Source organism: Pongo abelii, chromosome Y (assembly GCF_028885655.2).
Source record: "Pongo abelii isolate AG06213 chromosome Y, NHGRI_mPonAbe1-v2.0_pri, whole genome shotgun sequence".
NCBI classification, from domain to species: Eukaryota; Metazoa; Chordata; class Mammalia; order Primates; family Hominidae; genus Pongo; species Pongo abelii.
Genome location: NC_072009.2, coordinates 1,924,608 through 1,948,491, shown reverse-complemented (window position 1 = coordinate 1,948,491; position 23,884 = coordinate 1,924,608). Strand labels below are relative to the sequence as shown.

General features: G+C 47.6%; 1 protein-coding gene across 1 annotated transcript in view; it reads left to right on the top strand.

Moving 5' to 3' along the window:
- Positions 1-23,884, top strand: part of DHRSX (dehydrogenase/reductase X-linked) — a 273,895-nt gene that overhangs the window by 195,118 nt on the left and 54,893 nt on the right. The window contains exon 4 of the mRNA XM_054545430.2: positions 8,486-8,587. Within this exon, the coding sequence (XP_054401405.1) occupies positions 8,486-8,587 (102 nt within the window). The remainder of the gene's footprint in view (positions 1-8,485; positions 8,588-23,884) is intronic.

Below are 23,884 nucleotides of genomic sequence, written 5' to 3'. Positions count from 1 at the left end.
GCCTGTAGTCCCAGCTACTCGGGAGGCTGAGGCAGGAGAATGGCATTAACCTGGGAGGCAGAACTTGCAGTAAGCTGAGATCGTGCCACTGCACTCCAGCCTGGGCAACTGAGTGAGACTCCATCTCAAAAAAAAAAGAGTGGAGGGGAGGTGCACACACTTTTAAACAACCAGATCTTGAGAGAACTCATTCGCTATCACAAGAACAGCACCAAGGGGATGGTGCTAACCCACCCATTCGTGAGAAATCCACCTCCATGATCCAATCACCTCCCCCCAGGCCACTCCTCCAACACTGGGGATTACAATTCAACATGAGATTTGGGTGGGGGCACAGATCCAAACTATATCACTGCCTCACAAGCCAGTGATCTCAAGTAGAATGGTGATGTTCATGTTGCTAGTGGCTATAAGCCTTTTTTCTCAAGGAGCAAGGAAAATGCATCTTTTAGTTTTTTTAAAAAAATCCAATCACACTGCTGTTTTTGGAAGCTCAGCGTGTGCTTTTACCCATCCTTTGATCACTGGTTCCAATTATTAGCAGTAGTATGGGTTTTCCTCTTTCTTACATCCCCACAAGTGTTTTTGCAGAAAATTACAGCAGTACCTCAGGAATTTCTATCCAGATGACACTGTGCTCAGAAGCAGTGCTTTCAAACTCTCCATGGCAAAACTGCCTCTCCCCTAATCTGCAGCAGATTGGTAACTGTCGTAGATACAATAAAAATGAATTACTAAAAAAAAAAAAAATGCATTTAAGAAACATGGAAACTAGAAGCTCTCAGTGTGTTTTTTTTAAGTCATTGGATTGAGCAAAGCTTAAATGTCATTATTTTTTGTTAAGTTTCTAAACATTTACTTTCAATTTCTGAACATATCTCACCACAGACAACTTGCAGTAACAGTTCACACAGTGGCAGTCGTCTGATTCAGGAGTGTGCGTACCATCATACCGTCCAATATATTTATTTATTTATTTATTTTTTCAGACAGTCTGGCTCTGTCGCCCAGGCTGGAGTGCAGTGGTGTGATCTCGGCTCACTGCAACCTCCACCTCCCGGGTTTAAGCAATTCTCCTGCCTCAGCCATCCAAGTAGCTGGGATTTCAGGTTCCTGCCCCTACACCCGGCTAATTTTTGTATTTTTAGTAGAGACGGGGTTTCACCATGTTGGCCAGGCTGGTCTTGAGCTCCTGACCTCAAGCGATCCACCCGCCTCGGCCTCCCAAAGTGTTGGGATAACAGGTGTGAGCCACCGCACCTGCCCACCCAACTGTATTTCTCTAAGGAAAATATTGAAAGTACTTATTTCCTTTTCCTTGATGGGCTGGTGACTTGGCACAGATGGGCTTCATTCTCCATGATGAGGAAGCTGTTAGATTATCTTAAAACATGCCTTCCAAGAGAAGGTTAAAGTATATATTTCAGATCACAAGGTCAGGAGCACTTTTGGCTGCCACGTTTGGCTGACTCTTGGGTGTTGTGGTATTTAAAGTGTCCTAGATCAGCCACAATAAAACAAAACCTAATTGATGTGTCTCGACCTCAGGTGTGTGCTGCAGAAAGCGCCAGTTCTTGTGATATAGGAGCCATGCCCACGTCTGTTCTGGGGACCCAGGACCCTAGGGGTTGGTCTGAGTATGTCATCAAGAGCTAGATGAGGCCGGGCGAGGTGGTTCACACCTATAATCCCAGCACTTTGGGAGACCGAGGTGGGCAGATCACAAGGTCCGGAGTTCAAGAACAGCCTGGGCAACATGGTGAAACCCTGTCTCTACTAAAACACAAAAATTGGCCGGGCGTGGTGGTGGGTGCCTGTAGTCCCAGCTACTCAGGAGGCCAAGGCAGGAGAATCGCTTGAACCCAGGAGGCGGAGGTTGCAGTGAGCCAAAATCGCACAACCGCAGTTCAGCCTGAGCAACAGGGTGAAACTCTGTCTCAGAAAACAAAAACAACAACAAAGAACTAGGTGAAAAGACCTGGAGTGCTCCTGCAGTGCAACCAGCTGTGATCATGCAAAGACCAGAATGCTGCAGGATGGCACGTCATGGCCCATCCCTCTCATCTCTGGATAAGACCAAAGCTAACCTGCTTCTAGAGACACCTTGTGAAAATGTGCAAGGCTTAGCAAAGAAAGGCTAATATCTAATGATTCATGTATTTACCCAGCTTTTTTTTTGAGAGAGAGTCTGGCACTGTCGCCAGGCTGGAGTGCGGTGGCATGGTCTCGGCTCACTGCAACCTCCACCTCCCAGGTTGAAGCGATTCCCCTGCCTCAGTCTCCCAAGTAGCTGGGATTACAGGCGTGCACCACCATGCCCAGCTAATTTTTGTATTTTTAGTAGAGACAGCGTTTTGCCATGTTGGCCAGGCTGGTCTCGAACTCCTGAACTCAGGTGATCCGCCCGCCTCAGCCTCCCAAAGTCCTGGGATTACAGGCATGAGCCACCATGCCTGGCCTGCTTTTTTATTTCTTACTAGCACAAGAACTTAGAGTGATACAAATCTTCTGAATATTTTGGCTGCATTCTGCAGACGGTGACACCTTCTGTTTCCGTGGATATTATTTATAAAACATTTTTGTCACCTACTATGAATTGTCACCCTGTCCACATGTTTTAAAGGGATAGTTTTTGAAATCAACATGAGTTTGAGCACGGGGAAATTGCATACTTAATAAAATTAAACATTAAAAAGGGGCTCTTTCTGCTTTCCTATCAACTGAGGCAGCGGGGTTATAGATGTAGGGGGTGAGGGACCCTGTATTGGCCAGGGTTCTCTAGAGGGATATAACTAACAGGATAAATAGCTACATATAAAGGGGGGTTTATTCAGTATTAACTCACAGGATCACAAGGTCCTACAGTAAGCTGTCTGCGAGCTGAGGAGAAAGGAAGCCAGCCCGAGTCCTAAAGCCGAAGAACTTGGAGTCCAATTTTTGAGGGCAGGAAGCATCCAGCATGGGAGAAAGCTGTAACATGGGAGGCTAAGCCAGTCTAACCTTTTCATATTCTTTTGCCTGCTTTTTGTTCTGGCCGTGCTGGCAGCTGATTAGATGGTGCCCACCCTGATTAAGGGTGGGTCTGCTTTTCCCAGCCCACTGACTCAAATGTTAAACTCGTTTGGCCACACCCTCACAGACACACCCAGGATCAATACTTTGCATCCTTCAATCCAATCAGGTTGACACTCAGCATTAACCATCACACCTGGTGTGTGTTTCTCTGATTATAAGGACACCAGTCCTACTGGACGAAGGCCTCACCCTTATGAGCTCCTATAGGCCCTATCTGCAAATAAAGTCACATCGGAGTTTAAGGGTTCTGATGATGAGTGAGGGAGGGCACGGCTCAGTGTATAACGATGTGCTGTATCTATTGCAAAGAAAAAAGGAAGGCGCTATTCAATTCCTCCAAACTAGGAGGTTTGCCAGAGCCTCAGACAAAAGGATTTTTTAGGGAGGTACAGTTCATTCCATAACAGTGTTCTCTATCGCAAAGAAGAAAGGAAGGGGTAATTCAGTTCCTCCAAACCAGGCGATTTGCCAGAACTCCAAACAAAAGAAATTTTTTTTTTCTTCTTGATCCCTATTTATCAACACATGCCTCTGTGTCTTTCCAGTTGACTTCATCTCTTGGGCAGCATTAATTTCAGAAATCTGTATTTCTGACTTGCCCTCAGGAAACCCCTTTAGATGTTAGAAATTCTTCTGTGGATGAAGTTATCTTTTTTTTTTGAGACATAGTCTTGCTCTGTCGCCCAGGCTGGAGTGCAGTGCTGTGATCTCGGCTCACTGCAACCTCCACCGCCAGGGTTCAAACGATTGTCCTGCCTCAGCCTTCTGAATATCTGGGATTACAGGCGTGCACCACCACACCCGGCTAATTTTTGTATTTTTAGTAGAGACCGGATTTCACCATGTTGGCCAGGCTGGTCTCGAACTCCTGACCTCAGGTGATCCACCCACCTCAGCCTCCCAAAGTGCTGGGGTTACAGGCGTGAGCCACCGCACCTGACCAGATGAGGTTATCTTCTTGAGTCTCAGGGTTTACCGTCTGTCACTGAGTTGCAAATAAAAGAAAAGTTGGATGAGTTATTGGCAGCCTCAAGAGCAACAGTGAGAATTGTAGAATCACTTTCTCCATTGGAGGGTCTGGTGTGTGGGCTACAGGAAGGGTGCTAGGTGCCGAAAGGGGCATCAGACACAGCAGGTGCGTGAATCTCCCGTCTTCATATGATACCGTCTCACTGTCAGAATCACAGTGACAGAAGGCATTTGTTACCATGGATTCACACTGCATTAGGGTTAAGATTTTTATTCTGTGTAAGTTCCTTAGGGTTACTGTAAAAAGCACATCTTATCTTCTGTCAATAAGTGTTAAGTGACATTTAAATGTATTCAAGCATGTGACTTGACCTAATTGTTTAGCATTTGAGTCATTCCATTAAATGGAGCATCTTGTCAATTTCAAGTATTTTATACTTGCAATTGTTAAGAGTTAAAAAGTAGTTGGATTTGTCGCAGACAATGAGTTAAGGAATCCTTCCACATTTTTCCCAACTTTTTTTTTTTTTTTTGAGAAGAGTTTCACTCTTGTTGCCCAGGCTGGAGTGCAATGGTGCGATCTCGGCTCACTGCAACCTCTGTCTCCCAGGTTCAAGTGATTCTCCTGCCTTAGCCCCCCTAGTAGCTGGGATTACAGGCATGTGCCACCATGCCCGGCTAATTTTGTACTTTTAGTAGAGATGGGGTTTCTCCATGTTGGCCAGGCTGGTCTTGAACTCCCGACCTCAGGTGATCTGCCCACCTCGGCCTCCCAAAGTGCTGGGATTACAGGCGTGAGCCACCGCGCCTGGCCCATTTTTCCCAACTTTAAAATTAAGGGTTCTCAGGGCCCTGTGTAGAGCAGTGAAAATAAGACCTCGTGTGTGTGTGTGTGTGTGTGTGCGCGCGCGTGCACGCGCCTGGAGGAGAACTGGTGTTCCACTTGGGTGAGAGGATTGGCTGTGAGCTTCAGACCAGGAAATGTGTCATCTTGCCAATCAACCTGGATGAGTGTGCTGGAGTCAGGATCTTGAACAGAAACTTCCTTTTCTGGTATTGTTCACTACAGAGCTAAAATGGCCAAATACATACTGTGAAAATTGTTTTTTTTTTTTTTTTTTTAAGAAAAGACCAGATTCCTCCTTCAGCTGTACACATTTTTGAATAAAATCATATTGAACTAAAACAAAACAAAACAAAACTGGGGAACTTGCACAATAGAAATATATCCTCTCCCAGGTCTGGAGGACAAGAGTTTAAATCCAAGGGGTCTCAGGGCTGAGCTCCATCCGGATGCTCTACGGGAGGATCCTTTTGGCCTCCCCCAGCTCCTGGGGGCTCCAGGCATCCCAGGGCTTGTGGCTGCATCACTCCAGTCTCTGCCTCTGTCTTCACATCATCATTTTCTCTCATCTGTCTCAAGCATCCCTGTTCCTCCTCCTTATAAAAACCCCAGGCTGGGCATGGTGGCTCATGCCTGTCATCCCAGCACTTTGGGAGGCCGAGGCAGGTGGATCACCTGAGGTCAGGAGTTTGAGACCAGCCTGGCCGACATGGTGAAACCCCATCTTTACTAAAAATACAAAAATTAGCCGGGCGTGGTGGCGGGTGCCTGTAATCCCAGCTACTCGGGAGACTGAGGAAGGGAGAATCACTTGAACTCGGGAAGTGGAGGTTGCAGTCAGCCAAGATTGCACCACTGTGCTCCAGCCTGGGTGACAGAGCAAGACTTTGTCAAAAAAAAAAAAAAAAAACAAAAAAAAAAACAACTCCGCACACCTGTCATCCCAGCATTTTGGGCAGCAGTATGATAACAGGGCCAGGAGTTCGAGACCTACCTTGGCAACATAGACCCCTGTCTCTATACAAGCTAACAAAAAACAAAAATCTTTGTCATTATATTTAGGCTAATACAGGATAATTTCCTCATTTTAAAACCTTTAATGTCTAAACACCCTATTTTCATACAAGGTAATCTTTTCACAGGTTCTAGAGATTAGGACCAGGAGATTTTTAGGGATGGAGTGGAGGATACCATCATTTAGCCTACCACATTCTTACTACCATAGGAAAGGATGGCCAGGCGAGGTGGCTCACGATGGTAATCCCAGCACTTTGAGAGGTCAAGGCGGGCGGATCGCTTGAGCCCAGGAGTTCGAGTCCAGCTTGGGCAACACTGCAAAATCCCATCTCTACAACAACTACAAAAAGTAGCCAGGTGTGGTGTTTCGCACCTGTGGTCCCAGCTACTCGGGAGGCTGAGGAGGGAGAATCGCTTGAATTCAGGAGGTGGAGGCTGCCATGAGCCGAGATCACACCTCTGCACTCCAGCCTGGGTGACAGAACGAGACCGTGTCTTAATAAATGCATAAATAATCTTAAAAAGGAAAGTAATTCAGCACAAACATATTTGCATATTCCCAAGACGATGCTCACAACTTGCAGTGCCTGCCTGGGTCCTATTCCTGTCTGCCTGGGGTCTGTCTGCCTGGGTCCTATTCCTGTCTGCCTGGGTCCTATTCGTATCTGCCTGGGTCCTATTCATATCTGCCTGGGTCCTATTCGTATCTGCCTGGGTCCTATTCGTATCTGCCTGGGTCCTATTCGTATCTGCCTGGGTCCTATTCGTATCTGCCTGGGTCCTATTCCTATCTGCCTGGGTCCTATTCGTATCTGCCTGGGTCCTATTCGTATCTGCCTGGGTCCTATTCCTGTCTGCCTGGGTCCTATTCCTATCTGCCTGGGGAGTATCTGCCTGGGTCCTATTCCTATCTGCCTGGGGTGTATCTGCCTGGATCCTATTCCTATCTGCCTGGGGTCTATGCATTTTCTCTTTGTCTGAGGACACATTTTTGCTTCATGCTGATATTTTTCACTTCACCTTTCTCCGCTTTTCTTCTTTTCTCCTTTTCTCTTTTTCCCTCTCCTTCCCTCCCCTCCGTCTGGGGCAGAAGCTGGCATGCGGCAGAGTGACAGCAGAGGATGTGGCCCAAGCTCCCATACATCTTCCGTTTACCTCTTCCGCTGATTTTTTTCTGGGTGTGCCCAGAGAGCCCAGCTCCAGACACTCAAAGGTGCCTCATTTCAATGTATGTTCCAAAGTTACATAGCATCCAAGGCGTATGAGACATGCTTAAAAACATACTGGTCGTGCAAGTGAGGAGGTGCAATGATGGGTACTTTCGTGCGAGGCCAGATCTAGGGATGCCCGGCGTGGCTTGCGGTTCAGGAAAACTTCCTGAAGGAGGTGACACATTTGCCTTTACGATCCCCAAGTGAGGCACAGGAGCATCTCTTGGTGAGAACCCCACAGTCCCTCCCAGAAAAGGAAAGTCAAGAGAATGGGCTACGTATGGGAGGAAGGGAACTATTTATGGTCTTCGATAACAATCAAAACAAATGTGCGTATGTTCCCCAGCTTTGTGCTTCGGTATTGCAAAATGCAGGAACCACACGAAAATACAAGCAATAAATACAAGCAAGTACTAACCCTCTATTATTCTACTGCAGAAGAAGGAAGTCCTTGCTTCTGAGTCATTTTGTGTATCAGTTACATATGCTGTGTAACAAAATAACCCACAGACTCAGCAGCGTGGAAGGGCTCATACTTACTATCCCACAGCTGCTGTGGGTCAGGAATCTGGGCAGGTGTAACTGCGTTCTCTCTTCTGGGTCTCACTAGGCTACAATCAAAGTGTCTTCTGGCCTGAGGTCCTCTCTGGAGCTGAGGATCTTTGAAATTCACATGGTTATATGCAGAATCCAATTCCTGGAAGCTGCAGATCTGGGGATCTGAGTATCTTGCTGGCTTTTGGCCAGGGGCTGCTGTCAGCTCCTAGAGAGGCCATGCCCAGGTTCTGGCCCCAAGGCGCTCTCACAAAATATCAGCTCACGTCACAGGTCCCACACAGACTCAAGGGAAGGGGACTACAAGGATGTGACTCATTGATCTCCCTACAGTATGATCTCCTTATTGTACCCTACTGACATGTCCAATTCAGTGTTACTTCCTGGACGGGCGCGGTGGCTCATGCCTGTAATCCCCAGCACTTTGGGAGGCCGAGGTGGGCGGATCACCTGAGTTCAAGAGTTCGAGACCAGCCTGGCCAATGTGGTGAAACATTGTCTCTACTAAAAAAAAAGAAAAAAAATATATATATATATACAAAAATTAGCTGGGCGTGGTGGCATGTGCCTATAATCCCAGCTACCTGGGAGGCTGAGGCAGGAGAATCACTGGAACCCAGGAAGCAGAGGCTGCAGTGAGCTGAGATCATGCCACAGCACTCCAGCCTGGTCAACAGAGCGAGACTCCATCTCAAAAAGAGCAGAAAAAAAAAAGTGTTACTTCCTAGATGAAATTGACCTGTTTAGAAATTTTCTTAGTCTCTGAAATAGGTTGGAAGATAACCAACTATTTTTTGTTGTTGTCCTTTTCCAGTGGAATTTTTATACTGTGACTTGGCTTCCATGACGTCCATCCGGCAGTTTGTGCAGAAATTCAAGGTGAAGAAGATTCCTCTCCATGTCCTGATCAACAATGGTGAGTCCTGGTGAAAATGCTGCAAGCCAGGGGTTAATTTGAATGCAAACAGGAACTCTAGCTTTCATGGGAGAGAACTGTCTCAGCAAAACAGGATATCCATGGAAATTATTGAACATACCTGCTATTTCTAGTCACTGCTTCATTTCACAGATAGCTTTGGAAGAGCATCATTCTTGTTAGCATGTTACTTTGAAATAATGGTAAACGTGATAACATGTTGTATGGAGTTGACATGTTGACTTGTCCACTTGGACTAAAGTGTATTAGGCACATGCTAAGGGTTGGGGTTTTCCCAAATGTTATCTTACAGAACCATCACCACATTCCCCTGAGTCATTATTTGGGCACTAGAAGCTCCTTACCATTTATCTCTTGATTTTACCCCCTGTTCAACATTCTCACCCAGACAGATGGAGTCAATATCTCCCCCTCCCCATCTTCAATCTGCCCATCTGCCAATCTTCAACACAAACCACCCTTGATCTTGAGCCCTTCTTTGAGCCACACTGAGCTCTTAAAGTCATTGCAACACTTACTGTTGACCTTGAGCCATTCTTTGAGCCATGCTGAGCTCTTAAGGTCATTGCAACACTTAATGTTTCTCCTCATAATACTGATACCCATTACCCTCATCCCCTGCTACAGTCCATTTTATTTTTTTATAAAAGTTAACCTGAACCCTCCACACTGAGGAGGTACAGTTATTGACATCTCCAAACTAAGTAAATACATAGAACTAAAGCTCTCAGAAATACACCAAAAAACATGTGTGCTAGTAGAATTTAACACATCACTTTCACTTTCACAGATGGAGACCAAATGGAAATTCAGAGAGGAAATAAATAGTGACATTAATACAGTGGATAGAACAGACGTACGTCAAACAGTGAGCCCATAGAGACAGCACATTCCTTTCAAATACGTGAAATATTTATCAAGTATTGACACTTCAGATGGCAGACAAAAAAATCAGCAAAAGAGTCTTGTGATTACCCAATGTAATTACTCCATTACCCGCCTAGACCATTAAAGATTCTTAATTCTGCAAAACCCCTTGTGCTATCTAATGTACCATTTTCATAAATTCTGGAGATTAGGATATGGACATGTCTGTAAGGAGGGAGAAAGCATTATTCTTTGTACTAAAGTTGTAATACCTGTCTGTTTCCAGCTGCCAAGATGTGGTAGCTTCCATCTAATTTTTTTTCTTTTTGTCTCGATGTGTTTCATGTTTTTCTATAACATTAATGGGATTGGAGGATAGGAAAGTGGATGAAATATCCACGCTTCCCCCTCAACCCACTTGTTTAATTGGAAATTATTATGCTAGAGTTTAAAGGAGAAGCATGGGATATAAAACTATACATAGAGTGTGACGCCAATTTATGCATAAAAATTTGTACAGACATAGCTATGATGTGTGAGTGCATATGTATTTGTATACGTATTTGATGTATGATGTATATGTATTTATGCATAAAAATATGTGCAGACATAGCTGTGATGTGTGAGTGCCACTCAAATAGCTACAGACAACACCATTTCCATGTAGTTAGCCTGGTAAGAAACATCGTATTATCAATGCTAGTGGCTCTTGTTGGAAGGTCCGGAATGATTTTAACTTTCTGTGTCTTCTTTGGAGATGAATAACATTTTTCACATTTGCCATCCTGGTGAGATCTGAAGCTTCTATGCAGGAATAAATGATTTCCCAGTCAACAGCCATTTGGAATCTTCTGTCTCAGCACTGGGTGTGGACTTCCTTTGCTGAAGACCCATCAGTATTATAAGTGATTAGAATTATAGCATTATAAGTCACCAAATGTGGAGACCACTTAGAGGCACTGTGGAGATCCTATACAACCCAACGTCTCGTTTCCTCTTTCTGTGTAACACCCTTACTCCTTAGTAATGGGAGCACTTTATCACAGAGCAGTTGGAGATGGAAATGCGTACATGACATGGTGCCCTTTCACAGAGACACACAAAACAGAACTGTCTGTCCTCTTAGGACTTTTGTGCAACTACTTCCATCCATTTGGTATGGGCTTGCATCCACCAGTAAGCAGAAAAAATTACGAATCTCAGGCCAGACGCGGTGGCTCACCCCTGTATTCCCAGCACTTTGGGAGGCTGAGGTGGGCGGATCACCTGAGGTCACAAGTTTGAGACCAGCTTGACCGATATGGTGAAACCCTGTCTCTACTAAAAATACAAATATTAGCCAGGCGTGGTGGCAGGCATCTGTAGTCCCAGTTACTCGGGAGGCTGAGGCAGGAGAATCACTTGAACCTGGGAGGTGGAGGCTGCAGTGAGCCGAGACCACACCATTGCACTCCAGCCTGGGCAACAGAGCGAGACTGTTTAAAAAAAAAAAAAATTAGGAATCTCAGATATATGTTTCTCTAGCAGAAACTTACTCTGTTCTGGGGGGAACAGAATTTTACTGAGCAATGTATATATGAACCACATCTGTGACAGTGGATACAGGCTAACACCAGTTGACACAGGCTCACCAGTGTATACTCCATCACTCAACCACCATGTTTACCTTTTGAAATGGCTATCACATTCCTAGGATTCTCCTCTGTTCCTTTTCTCAACAGATTTTAAACAAGGCACACAGGGCTCTCAGAAACAAACAAAAATATTCTGGAAACTGGGAGAGGGTTGAATTTGAATCAAAAGGGTCTTGTTGTTGGATTATCTCTGTACCCTATCTCTTCTGTGGAAAATCTCATGCACATATTGTGTTTACTTCTTCCTAGACTTATCTAGATCTTTCTTCCATGCTAAGACCTTTTACCTTCGCTCAATGCCTCAGAGGCACCTCAAGCCAGTAAGTCCAGTGTGAAATTCCTGAGTCTATGGCTGACACTGGTTCTAGAGGAGAGTATTTCCTTCCCCAGTTTTTAGAAGACTGTCAGCATTTCTTCACCCATGGCCTCCAACCCGGCCTTAAAGCCAGCAATGATAGTGGCTCACGCCTGTAACCTCAGCACTTTGGGAGGCCGAGGCAGGTGGATTACGTGAGGTCAGGAGTTCGAGACCAATCTGGACAACATAGTGAAACCCCATCTCTACTAAAAATACAAAATTAGCTGGGCATGGTGGCGCATGCCTGTAATCCCAGCTACTTGGGAGGCTGAGGCAGGAGTATTGCTTGAACCCAGGAGGCAGAGGTTGCAGTAAGCCGAGATCATGCCATTGCACTCCAGACTGGGCAACAAGAGCAAAACTCCATCTCAAAACAACAACAAAAACAACAACAAAGCCAGCAATGAGACACCTTTGAATCTCTTTCTTGTTCTCTCTCTCTCTCCCTCCCTCTCCCTCCCTCTCTTCCTTTCTCTTCCCTTCTCTCTCTCATCTTGCCTTCTCTTTTTTTTTATCTCCTTCACTTACTCTTGCTCTTGTGCCTGCCTTGTAGAAGGACCATTGTGATTATTTGGGGCCCACCAGGATCATCCCAGATAATCACCTCATCTCAAGATCTTCCACTGATTCACATCTACAAAGGCCCTTTTGCCGTGAAAGTCACATTTTCATGTGTTCCAGAGATGAGGACATGGACATTTTTTCATGTTTTGAGTTGTTACTCTTCCAAATTGGGAATAGGTTGTGGGCATCTCTGGGGCTGTTATTCTGTCGACCACATGAGGATTAGGCTGTGGACATCTTTGGAGCCATTATTCTGTCTACCACATGGGATTAGGATGTGGGCATCTTTGGGGCCATTATTCTGTCTACCACATGGGATTAGGATGTGGGCATCTTTGGGGCCATTATTCTGTTTCCCACATGAGGTTTAGAATGTGAACATCTTTGGGGCCATTACTCTATCTACCACATGGCAATTAGCATATGGACATCTTTGGGGCCATTGTTCTGCTTCCACATGGGGATTCGGATATGGGCATCTTCGGGGCCATTATTCTGCTTCCACATGGGGATTGGGATGTGGGCATCTTCGGGGCCATTATTCTGTGTACCACATGGGGATTCGGATGTGGATGTCTTCGGGGCCATTATTCTGTGTACCACATGGGGATTGGGATGTGGACGTCTTCGGGGCCATTATTCTGTGTACCACATGGGGATTCGGATATGGGCATCTTCGGGGCCATTATTCTGTGTACCACATGGGGATTGGGATGTGGACGTCTTCGGGGCCATTATTCTGTGTACCACATGGGGATTCGGATGTGGACGTCTTCGGGGCCATTGTTCTGTGTACCACATGGGGATTCGGATGTGGACGTCTTCGGGGCCATTGTTCTGTGTACCACATGGGGATTGGGATGTGGACGTCTTCGGGGCCATTGTTCTGTGTACCACATGGGGATTGGGATGTGGACGTCTTCGGGGCCATTGTTCTGTGTACCACATGGGGATTGGGATGTGGACGTCTTCGGGGCCATTGTTCTGTGTACCACATGGGGATTGGGATGTGGACGTCTTCGGGGCCATTGTTCTGTGTACCACATGGGGATTGGGATGTGGACGTCTTCGGGGCCATTGTTCTGTGTACCACATGGGGATTGGGATGTGGACGTCTTCGGGGCCATTGTTCTGTGTACCACATGGGGATTGGGATGTGGACGTCTTCGGGGCCATTGTTCTGTGTACCACATGGGGATTGGGATGTGGACGTCTTCGGGGCCATTGTTCTGTGTACCACATGGGGATTGGGATGTGGACGTCTTCGGGGCCATTGTTCTGTGTACCACATGGGGATTGGGATGTGGACGTCTTCGGGGCCATTGTTCTGTGTACCACATGGGGATTGGGATGTGGACGTCTTCGGGGCCATTGTTCTGTGTACCACATGGGGATTGGGATGTGGACGTCTTCGGGGCCATTGTTCTGTGTACCACATGGGGATTCGGATGTGGACGTCTTCGGGGCCATTATTCTGTGTACCACATGGGGATTGGGATGTGGACGTCTTCGGGGCCATTGTTCTGTGTACCACATGGGGATTGGGATGTGGACGTCTTCGGGGCCATTGTTCTGTGTACCACATGGGGATTGGGATGTGGACGTCTTCGGGGCCATTATTCTGTGTACCACATGGGGATTGGGATGTGGACGTCTTCGGGGCCATTATTCTGTGTACCACATGGGGATTGGGATGTGGACGTCTTCGGGGCCATTATTTTGTCTTCCACATGAGGATTGGGATGTGGACATCTTTGGGGCCATGATTCTGTCTGCCACATGGGGATTGCAATGTGGGCATTTTTGGGGTCATGATTCTGTCTCCTACATGAATAATGTGGACCTGAACATCTTGAGTTGTGCATTATTTAGCCCGCCATACCTACCTACTCTGCCCTTCACGTACTTCACTTGCAGGAAAAATAAAATAATAAACAAGGTTCTTGACCTCATGGAAATCATACTCTAGCAAAGGAAGCAAACATTGGATTAATAATCATTCTGTGAAATGTCCTGACTTAGAAAACACACCTCTTGCAATATGACAACACAGTCGTGTAAAGTACAGAGAAGATTGCACCCCAAGTCACACGCCTCCCTGGAATTCCCCAGCCTGTGCTGCTCAGAACACCATTTCCAGGAGGTGATAATGAGAATCCATTTGTTACAAGATGATGGCTTGAAATAACACTTTGCGCTTTCTTCCTTTTATCTTTTTGTTCTACATCTTTCAGGAGGTTGCTCAGGCTGTGGCTTTCCTGGACTCCCTGTAGGTTTTTGTGGCTGACTAAGGTTCATTTTGTCCCTGGGGTCACTGTTGAGAAGAGCTCAGTTGCAGAGGGTCTGGATTTTTTTTTTCCTCTGTGGGTTCAGACAGAAGCTTCTAGAAAAGAGCTGGAGACTTCACTTTTGGAGGCTGTGTTGAATACCCATTGCACACTCTTCGCAAGAAGACAGAAATGCAGAGAGGCAGTCTCTTGTTGACAAATCCTCTTGGTTCTCTTGGAAATGCAACAGAACCATGGAGCTTCGTGAACCCCATGTGCTTGGAAAGGGGCCTCCTGAGGTACCCAGGGTGGATGGAAAGCTGCAGGGGTAAGTGCTCCTCAAGCCAGAAGTAGCCCGGATGGCACAGTCTGTGCTGAGAATGGATGCATCACCAGCTCTTGTGCTGGAGGCTTGAGCCAGATGAACCTTGATTTAGAGAGGAAGTAAAGCATTTTTCGCCTTGGTTTGTGCATCAGAATTCATCTTCATGGTGTGCAAATGACGAGGCTGGATTCTATACAGTCAGCACTACTGAGAATGGATTCAGCACAAGCCCGTGTGCCAGAGGCCTGGGTCCGATGTACCTGAATTTAGGAAAGAAGCAAAGTATTTTTCTCATTTATTGCATGCCTTAGTTTGTGCATCAGAATTCATCTTCGTGGTGTGCAAATGAGGAGGCTGGATTCTACACAGTCAGCGCTGAGAATGGGTTCATCACCAGCCCGTGTGTGAAGTTTGGGCCAGATGTACCTTGACTTAGAGAAGAAATCAAGGATTTTTCTCATTGGTTTGTGCATCAGAATTCTTCTTCGTTGTGTGCAAATGAGATTGCTGGATTGTATGTTTGGGATATTGCTGGTGTCAACTTACGTGAATAGAGTTTCCATTTACAGGCAGCCTCAGGGAAGGACTCCAGTGGTGGTACTTTTAGTGTCTAAGAGGCTAGTAGGGGGTCTGCAGACCCCTAAACCAGGGCTGTCCAACCCCCAGGTCATAGTACCAGTCCATGGCCTGTTAGGACACTGGCCACACAGCAGAAGATGAGTGGCAAGTGAACAAGCAAAGCTTCATCTGTATTTACAGCCACTCCCCATTGTTCACACGACTGCCTGAGCTCTGCCTCCTGTCAGATCAGCAGCAGCATTAGATTCTCATAGCACAAACCCTACTGTGAACTGTGCATGTGAGGGACTTAGGTTGTGCACTCCTTATGAAAAGCTAAAGCCTGATGATCTGTGCATGCGAGGGATCTAGGTTGTGCGCTCCTTATGAGAATCTAATTCCTGATGATCTGTCACTGTCTCCCATCACTCCCAGATGGGACTGTCTAGTCACAGGAAAACAAGCTCAGGGCTCCCACTGATTCTATATGATGGTGACTTGTAGAATTATTTCATCATATAGTACAATGTAATAATAATACAAATAAAGTGTACAATAAATGTCATGCCCCTGAATCATCCCAAAACCATCCCCACATTCCACGTCCACCATCTCTCTTCAGAAAATTGTCGTTCACAAAAGTGGTCCCTGGTGCCAAAAAGGTTGGGGACTGCTGCCCTAAACTATTTCCCCAGAGCCTTCCCTCCAAAACTGCTGCTAGTCAACCACGTGCCTCAAGTCTCATGGAAAACAGCCCCAGCTGAGCTCAGCAAGGGTGACTTCCAAAGCAAGAAGGAGCTACACTTTGTGCTTTCCTTTTTTTATTCTTAGAGCAATCAAGGTTTTGCAAACATTAAATACTTCAGACATAGAATATTTTTTCATTTGCTATTGGGTTGAAAATAGAACCCAACTGCCTCTGTCTGGCTGCTGTGGGAAGCTCAGAGGCAACGTGATGATTTATCAAGCACAAGAATAAATCAACAATAGACCTCCTGCAGAGCCACTATTTATGGTTTATTCACTTCAAAATTGTATTTATCTAGCTTCCCATCCCCATGTCTGAAAATTGATAGATTTTTAATAACTGCAGAGGATTTATAGATTTATCCTTGTCAGACATCTTCCCATAACTCTAATGGATGAATTTCTTAGTGAGACAAAGAATTACTAAGCATTATTTTTCCTACCACCAAAGAAATACATCCATGATACAGGGTGACCCTGAAAAATAACAATGATTCTTCCCTGGCCAGAGACCTAAAGACTCTGTTTTTTTGGTACAGTTCTTCATTCATTCAAATTCATTCATTCACTTGAATGAATTCAAATGAGTGAATTTGAATGAATGAAAGAATGCAAATGAATGAATGAATTCAGAGGAATGAATGGATGCAAATGAATGAATTCAAAGGAATGAACAAATGAATTCAAATGAATGAATTCTAATGAATGAATGAATTCAAATGAATGAACAAATGAATTCAAAGGAATGAATTCAAAGGAATGAATGAATGAATTCAAATGAGGGAATTGGAATGAATTCAAGTGAATGAATAAATTCAAATGAAGCAATGAATTCAATGAATGAACAAATGAAGTCAAAGGAACGAATGAATTCAAAGGAACGAATAAATTCAAAGGAATGAATGAATGAATTCAAAGGAATGAGTGAATTCAAAGGAATGAATTCAAAGGAATGAGTGAATTCAAAGGAATGAATGAATTCAAAGGAATGAGTGAATTCAAAGGAATGAGTGAATTCAAAGGAATGAACGAATTCAAAGGAATGAATGAATTCAAATGAGTGAATTTAAATGAATAAATTCAAATGAATGAATGAATTCAAAGGAACAAGTGAATTCAAAGGAAGGAATGAATTCAAATGATGCAAATGAATGAATGAAATCAAATGAATGAATGAATTCTAATGAGTTCATTCAAATGAGCAAATGGGCACAGGGCACCTAGAAGACCCATGAGAGTTAAGGAAGATTCATTCAGGGAAAGCCCAGGTGTGCAGTTTTGCATCGACAGAAGACTCAGGTGCAATGGAGCCGGTCCTCACTGAGGACTCACTTTTTGGTGGACAGACACCTGAGCAGCCATCTCCTGTCTTTGTGGGCGCCTGGCATTTTCTATGTGAATCAGGCTCCACAGTCATCTGGTCTCCCTCCTGGGAAGACGGAAAGTGTTGCATCACGGCTCATGCATTTGTCAGAGGATCCTTGAGTCTGCACAGGTGTAGACCATTTATTCTGCGTGCCTTCTGTTTGCTTCTCTTCCAGAGCTTCTCTCCTGTGGATAGAGTAGCTTTCTGTTCTGTAGTGGTTTCCCCTGCCTCTCCCAATGGCACCTCCTCTGAACAGGAGGCATTTGGATGTTCTTTTAGTGTTGGTGTTGGCAGCAGCATGGGATGTGGTCTGCTGTGACTCTGCAGCAGGCTGTTCCCTGCCAGAGAAGGCTGGATGTTCAGGGCGTCGGTCCCATAGCCTCCCTGGACTGGCTCCATCCTTCCCACCGCCCTCCCCAGATTCTAGGAAGTGGGTTGAGAAGCAGTGGTTTTTCAGTTACTCAAATGCTTTTCTCCTCTCTCTCTCTCTGTAACTCTCTGTCTCTCTCTCTCCTCCTTCTCCCCCTGTCTCTCTGTTATTCTCTCTGTCATTCTCTCTTTCCACCTCTTCACTGTCTCAGTTTTCGTCTCCCTTTTGCTTTTTCTCTCTGTCTCTTTCTCTCTCTTTCCTCAATCCACCCCTGTCCCCGCTTCTATTTTGCTCTTGACCTCTCTTCTCCCTCCCCCCTCCCCCCCTCCCCTCTCCCCCTCCCCCTCCCTCTCCCCCTCCCCCCTCCCCCCTCCCCCTCCCCCTCCCCTCCCCCTCCCCTCTCCCCCTCCCCTCTTTCCTTCCCCTCTCCCCCTCTTTCTCTCCCCCCTCTCTCTTTCTCTCCCCCTCCCCCTCCCCCCTCCCCCCCTCCCTCCTCTCTCCCCCTCTCTCCCCCCTCCCCCCTCTCCCCCTCTCTCCCCCCTCCCCCCTCTCCCCCTCTCTCCCCCCTCTCCCCGTCTCCCCCTCTCTCCCCCCTCCTGCCTCTCTCCCCCCTCCCTCCCCCTCCCCTCTCCCCCCTCTCCCCTCTCCCCCCTCTCCCCCCTCTCTCTCCCCCCTCTCCCCCTCTCCCCTCTCTCTCCCCCCTCTCCCCCCTCTCTCTCCCCCTCTCTCCCTCCCTCCCCCTCTTCCACCCTGTCTCCCCCTCTCTCTCCCCCCCTCTCCCCCTCCCCCCCCTCCCCTCTCTCCCCCCTCCCCCTCTCTCCCCCCTCCCCCTCTCCCCCCCCTCTCCCCCCTCCCCCTCTCCCCCCCTCCCCCTCTCCCCCCCTCTCTCCCCCTTTCTCCCTCTCTCTCCCTCCCTTATTCTCTCTCTTCTCCCTTCTCTCTCTCCCTTCTCTCTCTCCCTTTCTCTCTCTCTTTCCCTCCATTCTTCTCTCTTCCCCTCCCTTCTTCTCTCTCCTCTTTCTTCTCTCCCTCGCTCCCCCTCCCCCTCCCCCTCTCTCCTCTCTCCCCCCCTCTCCCCCCTCCCCCCTCCCCTCTCTCCCCCCTCTCCCCCCTCTCCCCCCTCTCCCCCCTCTCCCCCCTCCCCCCCCTCCCCCCTCCCCCCTCCCCTCTCTCCCCCTCCCTCCCCCTCCCCTCTTCCCCCTCTCTCCCCTCTCCCCCCTCTCCCCTCTCTCCCCTCTCCCCCCTCTCCCCCCTCCCCCTCTCTCTCCCCTCTCTCTCCCCCCCTCCCCCTCTCTCTACCCCCTCCCCCTCTGTCTCCCCTCTCTCTCCCCCCTCTTCCACCCTGTCTCCCCTTCTCTCCCCCCTCTCCCCCCCTCCCCCCCTTCCCCCCTCCCCCTCTCTCTCCCCCCTCCCCCCTCTCTCCCCCCTCCCCCCTCCCCCTCTCTCTCCCCCCTCCCCCCTCTCTCCCCCCTCCCCCCTCCCCCTCTCTCTCCCCCCTCCCCCTCTCTCTCCCCCCTCCCCCTTTCTCCCCCTCTCTCCCTCTCTCCCCCTTTCTCCCTCTCTCTCCCTCCCTTATTCTCTCTCTTCTCCCTTCTCTCTCTCCCTTTCTCTCTCTTTCCCTCTATTCTTCTCTCTTCCCCTCCCTTCTTCTCTCTCCTCTCTTTCTTCTCTCCCCCTCCCCCTCCCCCTCCCCCTCCTCCCTCCCCCCTCCCCCTCCCCTCCTCCCTCCCCCCTCCCCCTCCCCCCTCCCCCCCTCCCTCGTCTCCCTCTCCCCTCCCTCTCCCCCTCCCCCTCCCCCTCCCCCCTCCCCTCCCTCTCCCCCTCCCCCTCCCTTTCTCCCATTCTCTCCTTTTCTCCCGTTCTCTCTCTCCTTTTCTCCCATTCTCTCTCCGTCTCTCCCTCCTTTTCCCTTCTCTCCCTCCCCTTTCTTCTCTCTCTCCCTTTCTGTTTTCCTCTCTCACACCCTCCCTCTTCTCCTTATATCTCCTTTCTCTTCCTGTCTCTCCCCCTTGTCTCTCTATCTCCTTTGTCTTCCTCTCTCTCCCCCTTCGTCTTCCTCTCTCTCCCCCTTCGTCTTCCTCTCTCTCCCCCTTCGTCTTCCTCTCTCTCCCCCTTCGTCTTCCTCTCTCTCCCCCTTCGTCTTCCTCTCTCTCCCCCTTCGTCTTCCTCTCTCTCCCCCTTCGTCTTCCTCTCTCTCCCCCTTCGTCTTCCTCTCTCTCCCCCTTCGTCTTCCTCTCTCTCCCCCTTCGTCTTCCTCTCTCTCCCCCTTCGTCTTCCTCTCTCTCCCCCTTCGTCTTCCTCTCTCTCCCCCTTCGTCTTCCTCTCTCTCCCCCTTCGTCTTCCTCTCTCTCCCCCTTCGTCTTCCTCTCTCTCCCCCTTCGTCTTCCTCTCTCTCCCCCTTCGTCTTCCTCTCTCTCCCCCTTCGTCTTCCTCTCTCTCCCCCTTCTCTCTCTTTCCTCCTTTCCCCTGTCTGTCCTCCTCTCTCCTTTTGCCTTCCTTCTCTCCCCCTTTCTCTCTCTTTCTGTCTGTCTCTCTTTCTCTGTCTGTCTCTCCATTTCCTCCCTCTCCTTCTCTCTCCCTCTCTTGTTTGCCCTCCCTCTCTCTCCCTGTTCCTTCTCCATCTCTCTTTCTCTTTCTCCCTATTTTCTCCCTCGCCTTCTCTCTCCCTCGCCTTCTCTCTCCCTCGCCTTCTCTCTCCCTCTCCTTCTCTCTCCCTCTCTTGTTTGCTCTCCCTCTCTCTCCCTGTTCCTTCTCTGTCTCTCTTTCTTCCTATTTCCTCCCTCTCCTTCTCTCTTCCTTTCTTCTTTGTCCTCCCTCTCTCTCTCTCTCTCTGACTGCCCTTTCATCCCCACCACTCTCCTTTCTCTGGAGTTCTCCGCTTGGAGAGCGGTTAACTCTCCCTTCTCCTCCCCTGTTCAGGATACACCTCACCTGTGTTCACTGCTTGAGGCACAACATGTGGTTGTGACCCTGAGCGTCCACTCCCCAGGAAAATGCCATTAGGTGCACAGACCAATGAACGATAATTTTATTGTGTATTTTCCACCTTTGAATTGGCAGATCAACGAATGATAATTTTACTGTGTATTTTCCACCTTTCAATTGGCAGATCAATGAACGATAATTTTACTGTGTATTTTCCACCGTTCAATTGGCAGATCAATGAACAGTAGTTCTATTGTGTATTCTCCACCTTTGAATTGGTGAAGAGAATTGGCGAAGAGACAGATTCCGTGAATGCGCCTCACGTGGACGGCACCCAATACACTGACATGGCCACAGGGTTTTTTTATTCCTTAGAAAAATCACAATGAAACATCGGTATATTTGCTGATGATTAAAACTTGTGCACCAGAATCTCAGAAGTCACCACAAAAGAATGTATCCATGTAGCCCAAAACCACTGGTTTCCCAAAAATTATTGAAATTTTAAGAAACAGGCCGGGCGCGATGGCTCACGCCTGTAATCCCAGCACTTTGGGAGGCCGATGTGGATGGATCATGAGGTCAGTCAGGAGTTCGAGACCATCCTGGCCAACAGGTGAAATCCCGTCTGTATTAAAAATACAAAAATTAGCTGGGCGTAGTGGCCCATACCTGTAATCCCAGCTACTTAGGAGGTTGAGGGAGGAGAATTGCTGGAACCCAGGAGGCGGAGGCGGCAGTGAGCCGAGATTATGCCACTGCACTCCAGCCTAGTGACAGAGCGAGACTCCATCTCAAAAATAAAATTAAATTAAAATTTAAAAAAAGAGGCAAATTATTATTTTATTTTATGTATTTACTTTTTGAGACAGAGCCTTGCTGTGTCGCCCAGGCTGGAGTGCAGTGGCACAACCTCTTCTCACTGCAACCTCCGCCTCCCGGAAAAAAACAGGCAAATTAAATCTATGGTAATGGAAATTGGAATTGTAGTTATCTTAGAAGAATGTGATAATTAATTTTGGATCAAAAGGCTTACGGGGTGCAGATGTGGGAGGCAGTTACCTGAGAGGGGAGAGTGCACTTTTTTTTTTTTTTTTTTTTTTGAAATGGAATCTCACTGTTGTTGGCTGGGGCTGGAGTGCAGTGGCATGATCTTGGCTCACTGCAACCTCTGCCTCCCAGGTTCCAGAAATTCTCCTGCCTCAGCCTCCCAAGTAGCTGCGATTACAGGTGCCTGCCACCACACCCAGCTATTTTTTTGTGTGTGTGTTTTTAGTAGAGACGGGGTTTCACCAAGTTGGCCAGGCTGGTCTCAAACTCCTGACCTCAGGTCATCCGCCTGCCTTGGCCTCCCAGAGTGCTGGGATTACAGGTGTGAGTCACCGTGCCCAGCCCTGTGCACCTTTTTTATACGTTCCTTTGATTTAAAAGAAAAAAATAACTTGACAACAATAAATAAATAGAATTTTATTGATGCTGAAAAAAACATGATTATAGAAAATTTAAAACACATACAAAAGCTTACAGGCATTTGAATTTGCCATCGATTGTCTAACTAGTACTCAATTCTGCATGTCTGACTTCTGTCGATCCCTCCTCTGGGGTACCATCATCTCTTCCTAGGCCACGATAATGGCCTCCTAACAGGCATCTCAGGCACCCATTCAGTCTCTCTACCTGGCACCAATCTGGTCTTTCAATGCTCTGCTTACATAGGAAGAGGAAAATTAATACCTAAAGCCATTGGCAAAGAACTCAACAACAAAACAATTTCTCCTTCAGCATGTGTCAGGCTTTCGTTCTGTAAACATCAGCGTTTCAGGTGTGTTTGCTGCCTAGAAACATCTCCGTGACACTGTGGTTTAAAATACGGGTGCGTGGCTGGGCGCGGTGGCTCACACCTGGGCTCCCAGCACTTTGGGAGGCTGAGGCGGGCAGATCACTTGGGGTCAGGAGTTCGAGACCAGACTGGTCAATATGACAAAACCCCATCTCTACTAAAAATACGAAAAAAAAAGATTAGCCGGGTGTTGTGGCGCACACCTGTAATCCCAGCTACTTGGGAGGCTGAGGCAGGAGAATCACTTGAACTTGGGAGGCGGAGGTTGCAGTGAGCCGAGATCAACCCATTGCACTCCAGCCTGGGCAACAGAGTGAGACTCCATCTCAAAAAAAATGAAATAAAAAATACGGACACACTGCACTCCAGCTTGGTTGACAGAGCGAGAGACTCTGTCTCCAAAAAAAATAATGATATTAGTAGGGCTGGGTGCCCTACTAGGGCTGGCTCACACCTGTAGTCCTAGCACTTTGGGAGGCCAAGGCGGGAGGATCAGTTGAGATTAGGAGTTCAAGAGCAGCCTGGCCAACATGGCGAAACCCCGTCTCTACTAAAAATACAAAAAATAGCTGGGCATCAGGGTAGGTGCCTGTAATCCCATGTACTCGGGAGGCTGAGGCAGGATAATCGCTTGAACCCAGGAGGCAGAGGTTGCAGTGAGCCGACATCACAACACTGCACTCCAGTCTGGGTGACAGAGCAAGAGTTTACCTCAAAGTAATAATAATAATAATAAAATAGGAATAAATGTAATTACTCTCAGTAGCTCACTAACAATGACTTATCAGCATCCAGGGCCCCTGCACGTGGCTGGTGCATTAACCACGGTGCAGGAATTCGCACGCAGCTTCCCCACCAGGCGAGTCCCGAGCATGGCTCAGATTCATCTGGAGCACAGGTCACCTGCCTGCACAGAAGCACTGTCCCCTGTGCTCTTGCGAAAGATACCTTCCCCAACGATGCTGTTGTCACCAGGAATTTGCTCAGAGCTGCAAGCCATTATCCTAAGAGAACAAGCACAGAGACAGAAAACCAAATACTGCATGTTCTGACTTTTACCTGGAAGGTACACAGAGGGTACTCATGGACACAAAGATGGAAAGAGCAGAAATTCTTGACTGCTAGAAGGTAGGGGGAGGGAGGCAGGGGATGAAAAACCACCTGTTGGGTACCGTGGCCATTTCCTGGGTGACAGGTTCACTCACAGCCCTACTCTCAGTCTCTAATGTGTATTCCTCTATTCCATATGCCCCTTCGATGCCAGAAGCATCCCCAGAGCTTAGCGCCCACTTATAAGTGAGAACGTGTATTTGCTTTTCTGTTCTTGAGTGACTCCACGTAGGAAAATAACCTCCAGTTCTATCCAAGTTACTGCCAATGACACAAATCCATTCTTTTTGATGGCTCAGCAGGATTCCGTTGCATTTTCTTTATCCAGTACTCCACAGAGGGGTG